Source organism: Enoplosus armatus, chromosome 1, assembly GCF_043641665.1.
Source record: "Enoplosus armatus isolate fEnoArm2 chromosome 1, fEnoArm2.hap1, whole genome shotgun sequence".
Lineage (NCBI taxonomy): Eukaryota > Metazoa > Chordata > Actinopteri > Centrarchiformes > Enoplosidae > Enoplosus > Enoplosus armatus.
This window is the reverse complement of record NC_092180.1, coordinates 25417766-25427324: the sequence shown is the minus strand read 5'-3', so window position 1 is coordinate 25427324 and position 9559 is coordinate 25417766. Positions and strand designations below refer to the sequence as shown.

Sequence of the window (9559 nt, the reverse complement as noted above, 5' to 3'; positions counted from 1 at the left end):
TTCTTCGTCGACAGCACGGATCGGCCTCAGGAGGCGGCTGTCCTCCCCGCCGTGTCGTCCCTCTGTGTGTAAGGGACGGACGGACCATCTCCTCTTGCGTCGCTTTTTTCTGTTTAATAACAATAAACATAAAATTTCTTCCTCAATATTGAGAAGCTGAAGAGCAGAGCGCGCCGCCATGTTTGGATTGTGACGTTCTTCCGGTAACACTCGCTGACTTCTTTCTTGCTGCTTCACGGAATATTTTGTTTGCGCGCCCCCTGGCGTTTGGGGGGGAATACTGCAACGGATAACGCGTTGAGCGAACACGCCACTGTACGTGCTCGTAGCTCACGCCAACTGCAGAGGCCCACGCCACGATGTCATCCTGTAGCTTTCTCAGGCCTATGTTCTGTTACCCTCAGAAAACGTGTCACTTTGGTTGTGTCATTTGAAGTGGTTCAGTTAACATTTGTCCACATTTTAAATACATTTAGAATTTGCTGAATCAGTTGTGTGAGTGTTGATAATTAGACATGACATTCATGGATGTTTTTGACTTAACATTGAATGTTAATAATTAGTGCGCAGGATTTTATTACTTAAGGTAATCCGGCACACTAATTAATAACACCTTATATCTGAAAACTGTAAAAACTACAGTTTGTTATTAGGTGCAGTGGTGTAGTGGTGCCTGGAGAAGTGGGTATACGCAAAAACCTGTAGGTATACACCGTATACCTGCGTATATCCTGCACTACACCTCTGGTTATGTGCTGGACTATTTCTTGGCCGGGAACCAGTACTCTCCTGGAGTCTCAGCTGCTCCCATAGCCCGGCAAATAACCCCCGATAAACTGACAAACATTTCTACAGTTTGGCTTTTGCACGAATTAAACAAAGACGTGTGTTAATTGGTGAGCTTTAGAGGTGCCGGTCGGCAGATTTTGTTTCCTTTAGACACGGCCAGGCTCGCCGTTTCCCCTGTTTCCAGTCTTTCTGACAAGCTAACCGGCTGCTGGCTGTAGCTCCATATTCACCACACAGAAATGAGAGTGGCAGAAATCCTCTCATCTAACTTTCAGCAAGGAAGCAAATTAGTGTAATTCTCAAAATGTCAGACTATTCCTTTAACAGTGACATAATGTGACCACAAACGCACAAACTCTGTAAAAATGTCAAACCTCATTAAGGGTTGTGTTCACTTCTGTGGCCTGTGCGTCCACCAGAGTGACATTTGCTTCTGGCAGGCTGGCGAGGTCGTACAGGTGTGTGGTTTGTGGCTCAGTGCGGTCCACAGCCTGCAGCTCTCTACAGTGCAGCAAGGCCTCTTCCCATGTCTTCAGCTCCTGGACCCAAATCAGCCTTTCATCGACACACAGGAAGAGGTAAAGAAGAGTGCATTTAAAGCTTTGCCAATTTAGATATGACCCATGCATTAACACACCCCACCCACCATCATCTGGTTCATCTACAAGAATACTGAGAGAGAGACTGGAATAACTCTTACAGGGAAATAAAGGCATTCTGGTAAATCTAAGAATAATTTAACAGTCATCCCCCCTCTAATTCTTTAAAATACTAAGCCAACAGAAGTATTTTTACATGCCTTTGAGTGCTGTGACCAACGACGCTCAACTCCCCCTAAGTCTTATTTTCTTTGTTTGTTGATCTATGACAGTGGTTCTCAAACTTTTTTCTGTCATGCCCCCCTTCAGAGGCCGAAAGCCCTGAAAAAGTTTTTCCCCATTACGCTCACATAGAAAGACAACTCATATCACAGTCATGTGGTCCAGTTTTCTCCTGGGCTACCTATGGAATGAGATCTACATTCACGCCAGCAGCTCTACAACGGTGCGTTGTGTTGAATGCTAACATGGTCACAATGACAATGCTGATGTTTACCAGGTATACTGTTCACTGTCTTAGTTTAGTGTGTTAGCACGCAAACATTGCACTAAAAACAAAGCACAGCTGAGGCTGATGGGAATGTCATTAGTTTTGCAGGTATTTGGTTGAGGACTGCCCTTTGTTCTGAAAACCCAATAGTACAGAAAATTCCCCATTGGGCCGAAAGCCTATTTGTCAGACAGCCCGTTACCCCGAAAACAAACGCCCATTGCTCCAAGTTTGATGTTTGAATGAAATGAGACCAGTAGAAAAAATACTACAATACATAGTGTGGTATTTTCTTTTAACATTTTCCAGACTACACTAATAAATGTGCTAATTTTTCACAAGAACTGAAAAACAGGTGTTTTATATATAATGCATGGACAAACTTGCTCTGGCCTGAAGTCCCCGGAGCTTGGAGGACGAAGAAGACGAGGTGGATGAGGAGAAGGCCGGGGATGTTTCTCTCCATGTTCTCTTCAGAAAGTCTTCACAGTAGAGTTAGGTCACTTTTCAGGTATTTCACTGTGTATATTACATTCATCACAAAGCAATAACAGAGCAACAGGATTAGGTGCCAAGCATGAAGTCAGTTGGTCACTTTTTGTGGGTAAACAATAACTGAGGATGAAAGCGAACATGTGGACAGATTTACAGAAAAATAAATAGCTATGGACCCAGAGTATATGTCCAGCAGCAGACTGTTGACACCACCACACAGCACAGTTTAGATTTAAACCATACACCTTTAAAGTTCGATTGTTTGTAGATTTACACTCACCGTAATTGATGGCACCAACAAAGGGAGCTGAGCATAGAGGATTTGACTGAAAAGAGAAGACAGAGCTGATAGAGGGCTGTGTATCACGTGGGACCTTTGGTAACATGTTCCCCCCACATCACCTCTCAGAGCTCTGATACGCCTGATTTCCACCCAAACTGGCCAATCAGAGCAGTGCGTAAAAACAACTTCAACAGTCTGAGTCACTCACCTGAACATCCACCAAACACAAACAAAAATCTTTAATCTCTAGTCTTCAGTCAAACGTATCCAGTGATGCAAAGCATCGACAGACAGATAAGACAATCTTATTTGATTTGCCTTTGAGATTTACAAAGAATTATGTAAGAAGTAGACTACAACCCCAGACGGATTTGCTTGAATTAATTGGTTGAAATAACACAAAATATAGATTCATGACTACAGATCACGTTACCAAGGTAAGTATGATCTCACACATATTCTTTATACTTCATACTGTGAATGTTGCCGTTTTTATCTTTTTGAAATAGGTTCTGATTAAAAACGTTCAGTGAAAACATGTTAGGTCTTAACATAGAGGTACTTAAATAATTTAAATACAGATACACAGCGATGATAGCTAAAACTCTCCAACATTATTTACTTGAGTTAGTTGAGAAGGCCAATTAGACCTGAAGAGGAATTTTGGATACCTAGATCTGCTTTATAATCACACCTTTAACCAACTTAACCACAATGCCTGCACACAAAACGTCTAAAAAAGTATCAAAACAACCTTTATAGCAGTTTGCGCAACACCAATGCAAAGGTGACAGTAGGAAATGGGGGGCATTGGCAGCAAAATCAGGCCCTGAAGCAGTGTGCTTCATCAATTTGTGCGCCCAAACCTTCATTCACTGCAATGTAGTCAAACTTTTACCCATTCTTCAAATGTCACCAAAATTCCCCTACATTACCTTAAGATCCCAACCACTAATTTTATTGTGTGGCTTGAAAATTCATGTTTGTGCCACAGCGTGTGGTCCATGTTTTCTGTTTAAATTGATTTTGTAATAGAAATTAATATGCAATTGACCATACATATGAACATTTCAGAACAAATTAAATATTTTAAACATTATTTTGAGAGTGAATTTTTCTTTTTCCAGCCCCGATTTTTCACTAATCAAAGCAGAATGGTCTCGTCTGCTTCAAAATTACATGGAAACTGTTTTTGCTGATGGAGGTGGTAAATAAACCACATTTTAAAACAATATTCTTTTGTTTCAGATGTGACTTTACAAAGACGACTTCTGAAAACTGTATACCCCATTTCTTCCTTTATGGACTTCACTGTGACAAAGACCCCGACCACCACGTCTTCGTGTTGCTTGCTACAATAATAATTGTGATCCCTTGGACTTGAGTGTTCTGGCGAAAAGACAATTACTTTTTGTTTTGTCTCTCAAAACTAAAAGAAATGACAAAAGCATTCCATTTGAACGGTGGCTTTCATATTTATTACACAGTAATACTGCTTTTCTTCAGCATCACTCTTTGAAGACACATACAAACTGATGATGGGAGACAAAGTCAACAGCTACACAAAGTAGTTGCTATTCATAGCAATAACTCGGGTATCTAATCTATTTGCTCATCAACTGTCCAATATTAGTCCGGCCCATACCAGGGCACACTGATGGCCATTGTGCAAGTGATCCCGCTCCATTTTCCCCACAGCTCTCTGGCGCATGTTGCTAAATTCCTCGCTAAAGCCTGACGTTCTGCTCTCCCAGTGAAGCGACAGCACGTCTGGCCTGTACGCACTGCAGCAGGTAGCACGTTGTCACAGTTTTTAGGAGGTAATGGACACCATATTGTTAGGACTCAGGATCTCAATCCAGTATCCATCAGGGTCCTGAATGAAGGCCAAGCCTTTCATTTTACCTGAGGAGAAAATAAGATAAGGGAGGGGGAAGGAAAAGGAATTGTTAATACTGTATGAATAAACAACAATGACAATACAAAATAAGTATCTTTTGTCACTTACTTGGCAGGTGAGCAAGCACAAATACCTCTGATTATTTGTTTAAAGTTTATGGAAATCTGCATTCACCATATGTATTGCTTAAATATTCTTGTGGTGAAGTGAATGAAACTGAAGCTGTACAGCGCAGAAAAGAACAACAGTACATTTTAGTGCATTCAAGAAGATTTCTGTTCAAGCTGCCTTGAACAACGGCCCACCGACCCGATGTGAAAACAATAATAATAGATATATAAAGTTCCCCTCCACTAAAAAATGTTATTCTTCTTGTTCCTACACTTGGATGTTTGGGCTCCACCCTGCAGAATGGTGTATGTGCAGAGTTTGACACTAGAAGGAGGTTTTCACATTCATCTGCTGAAAGTGGAAAGTTTCTCTGCGCTGAGTGAAAATCTAGTCCAATGTTCAATTTATACAAGTGTAATGTAGAAACGTGAAGCTGTCAGTGCACATACACTGACAATGGACTGGACAGTGAAGTAGGAGACGTCTTGTGTCCAGCAGGAAAACTTTAGGAATGAACAAAATTTCCATATTCACAGAATCTAGAATTTTTATTGACCTAGAAGGAGAAATCTGGAGAAACACAACCCGACATCGGAGCTCCAGAGCTCCCACACCGCCGCACAGCCCCAGGCTAATCCCTGCAATGCCCAATTTGGTCATAATGCAGCCTAAGAAAGCCAATTCTTGCTTCTACTGTGGTATATTTTAGCCCTTACTGCCTGTTTCTTCACACTTTTGTCTTTTCTACTCTTTCAGTTAGCAGTGACAATACACAGCGTCAGCTTTTAGAAAATATGAAAGATGATTGAAATCAAGGATTTTTCTTTACTTGAAAAAATGGTTTCAGCCCTAATTTCCATTATTTTCCATTTTGAGAGTACGAGCAAACTAAAAAGGTAAATGGAGAAAGAAATGTAAAAGGTGGAGAAAACCCCCCCACTAAAAAGCCTGCCAAGTTTTATCTTTTTAACGTGTCTATGGCCCTCATAATCACAAACACTTCACATCTTACCATCATCTGGCTTCTTGACAAATGTGACTCCCTGCTCTTCAAACAATTTGCAGGCTGCGTAGACGTCAGGAACTGCAATTCCAATGTGTCCTGTTAAATGTCAGGTAGACAAACAGATACTTCACTTTAAATCCACAGTTACACAGATGCTGTGAGCTGATACATACTACACATGTACGTGCACGTATCCTCAAATACTAACAGACAAGAAGCAAGAGTAGATCCTTAAAACATGACAGTTAAAAGCAAAACTATGTATTAAGAAGGAATACAAAAATGTTACCGTTAAACCAAGAGTGTGTTTAATGATATTACTGTGTGTTCCTATATTTCAAGTCCATGCAATCATTTATTGTATGCCCTCATACAAGAAAACCTTTTTTCTTTTGGGACAACAAAGTCTTGGACTTGTAAATCTCACTTTCCATGAACATTGGTTTTTCCTGTCTGTTTGTGAAACTAACAAACTAATAATCTAACTTACCAAAGCCACGTGGATCTGAGTTTCCATTGTGATAAGACTGGCTCTCGTCAGACTCAGAGCCCCAGTTACTGAAAGACAGGAGGGACGAGAGGAGGGATACAAGAGGTACGAGAGCAAGTGAAAAGAAGAAGAAAGAGGAAGGAGAGAAAACTTTGAGACTTTCTCAAAATACACAAGAAGCTGATTTCCAAAAATACTCCACCACCCTGCACAGTAAGACAATGGTGGAACAGGAAATGGGACTTAACTGTATGTGCAGTAAAGTAATTTTGTTTCAAAAGTGATCAAACTAATTCCAGGACATAGCCCCTTACTGTGTCAGCTCAATGGTGGCTCTCCTGGAAAAGGTCCAGGCCGTCTTCTCCTTCACATCTGTAGGAATCTCCTTCTTGTCCTCGTAGCCCAAGAAGAAGAGAGAGAAACGCATGGAGGGGAAGTCAAACTTTTGCAGGAGCCTGGAAGATTTTGCACACCGGAGAGAAAAGAGAGAAAACCACTCCTTTAGTCACAGAATCCAGTTTGTGTACAGGAAGTGGCCCCAATAATACACACACGCAAAACCAGCTCCTAAAACATTTAGCATTCATTGTGTCAGGGAATCATTTGTAGAAATAAAGATGTATTAAGAGTTGAATTGAAGCCCACACTCACGTCATGCCCAGGATTCTGGTGTAGAAATCCAAGGATTTAACTGGATCTTTAACCCGCAGCATAGTCTGCTGCATCATGAAGTCCTAAGACACAGAAATGAACCAACATTATACATACGAAACACTTTGTGATGGCTCAATAATGTTACTGACTATTTGACTCAAAGATTACAGGATGGTGGGTTATCGTCTGAAATGTAGCACTGCTAAAAACACTTCTCCGGGTTATAATTATTGTAGGTGAGCCACAGATCTAATAGGTTACTCAGACACAAACTGTGGCCATTCACCAGCCAATGCACAAATAGATAATAAAAATAGTTGAACACAAACAATTACAAAAGCTCACATTAGCCCTGTGAGTACATGTGCATATCTACTGTGTGTGCCTGAAAACTCCAGACCCTGCTACCACAGGAAAAATGAAAATACACGGAGTTAGAAAGCTCAGAGAGGCCTCCACAACACATTTGTTTGCAGGCAAGAAGATCTCTCTGGGGCTCTGTTGGCACTGGCCTGTGAAAAGGGATTTCAGCCAAACTGCACCTCTGTGCAACCAAGCGCATTCAACTCAAATAATCACCACATCCTCGTCAATTCTACAACACTGAGCAGGCCTGCTTGTGTGCGTTACATTTACTTCCTCGTTTCCCATGCAAAAACAAGTTTTACATGCCATGCCTGTGCTGAACTCTGATGATGTCCTGACATTTATACTGGGCCCATTTCACAAACGTGTTTGCGAGCATTACTTACAAGCACATGGCAAATTGTGACAACATTTCTTGAAAATTGTAAATCAATTTGAGAGTCCTGCAGGGATGTCTTGGGCCCATGCGTGGGTCAGGAGTATGGTGTGCATTTTGATTAGTGAAATGTGTCAAAACTAATGCGAGAAGAAATGATCTCATACAAACTGAAACTTGCAAATTTGGTGAAACGGGCCACTGGTTTTCACCCTGTTCCTGATATTTGGCTGTTTTAAGTGTATGACATCCAAAAGTGTGCATGTGTTTCACAGTTGAGTGTTATCTCTGTGGTTAGCCAGTGTTCCCCTTTCCTGTGCCTCTTCACAGTGTAAAAAAAAGTATCAACTCATGCATAGCAACCCCATGAACACTGCTGCAGTAAAAGCCATTTCTCCCTTATGTTCCAAACAGAAACAGCTTTGCCAACTTGTAGCTAAATTCATTACATCTGGCAGAGCTTCAAAACTTCAAGAGGGCTGATGGGATGACACAGGGGTAGCGCATTTGGTCATATTATGGCAAATCCGTGATTATGTGGCAAAAACTCTGAGCAGACAGACGGCAGAGGTGCAAGAGCGGTTTCTATGGATGTTATATATAGGTTATATTGACCTATCGATTGTTTATGTTACTGTGCAGTGTATTTACATACTTTCTATGTATAATGAAAGAAGATAGGCAGCACAGTAGGTGGGGAAGTTGAATGAGTGGCAGCGAGTGTCAGGGCAGTGTCAGACAGTGAGGGCAATAGCATGTATGGTTAAATGGTGCCTATGCGAGTATATTCTGGTCTGACCGTGCATAACACAACATTTTTATTAACAAACTGCTTGGTGAACATATAGAAAATACATAAACAGATAATGTCAGGGGATCAGAACTGACAGAAATCATAAATCATCTCACAAAAAAAATGTTTATACAGGGTAGGGCCTACATAAATTCAAGGTTTTAATAGCTTTCTTATTTTTAAAATATAGGACTGATGTAATGTATTGTTTGAATGCATTTTCAAACATTAAGAAAGATGGCTTGTGAATGGAAAACTACGAATATGAGATTTTGATTTTGAAGTAATAAAATCAACTTGATGATAAAGTATTGATTTCCTTTGGTGGAAGAGTAAGGAAAAAAGCCAAACAACACATCTTCATAGAAAAGGGAAAATTCTGAATCAATATGTTGGGGAATAAATATACAGACATCTTGCCAAAAAAAAATACAAGAGTGGGGACAAGACATGAGCAGTGTCAGTCCCAGGTCTGAAGTAAGGTTAGCTTTCTTGTGAGTACGAACTCACTTGTTCACTACGCATGCTTGCATGCTTCGATGAACTGCGTCTCAGCTTGTCCACCAAGTTTGGAATGAGTCTCTTTCCACGCGAGAAAGTCCGGCTGTAAGTTAGCTAGCTTGCGACAGCCTATAACAACACCACCACACATTTGTTACCTGAAATGTGTACGTCGCTCCAACGCTCGCCATAAGCTTTAATCATGTTTAACACAACCGAGTCACTTGCCGCCGGGTGACCAACCCATGTTTCCAGAAGAAAAACGTGTCCGATAATGGACGCAAATGTGCATAGCCAGGTTAACCTGTCTGGGAGTCGTCGGCCTGTTGGGTTGGCTGGGTTTGAGTGTCTGGTAGAAGTTTCCTTCAACTTCGACAGGGACAACAATCATCTTACCTTAGTAATTGGGTCTCCATCTTTACAAGCTGTCGCCGCTGCCTCGTCTGACAGGCCTTTGTCGCTCATTTTTGTCGCTCAACAGACGGTAAAAGCTTGACCGCAGCTCGGCGGGGCGGACTGACGGAGTGGGATTCCGCTCAGGGAATTTCAACAGAGAGAGCTTCCGGTACCAGCTTTCAAAATAAAAGGCACGTTGACGACAACAACAGGAATGTGGTACTGATTACAGGGCAAAACTGTGGGTCACTGACACTTCAGAAGAGCCTTAAGGACTTTAATTAAGACTGATTGGATATTGGACATAGGA

At 41.4% G+C, this 9559-nt stretch overlaps 1 protein-coding gene across 1 annotated transcript; it reads right to left on the bottom strand.

Annotated features, from left to right (window-relative positions):
• Window positions 1-4111: 4111 nt before the first annotated feature.
• LOC139284422 (lactoylglutathione lyase-like) lies at window positions 4112-9388 on the bottom strand. Its single transcript, XM_070904689.1, has 6 exons — window positions 9250-9388; window positions 6815-6897; window positions 6478-6618; window positions 6164-6231; window positions 5680-5769; window positions 4112-4561 (listed from the first exon to the last, which is right to left on the bottom strand). Exons 1-6 carry the CDS (start codon window positions 9316-9318, stop codon window positions 4470-4472), a joined length of 543 nt encoding a protein of 180 aa, XP_070760790.1. The 5' UTR covers window positions 9319-9388; the 3' UTR covers window positions 4112-4469.
• Window positions 9389-9559: the final 171 nt, after the last annotated feature.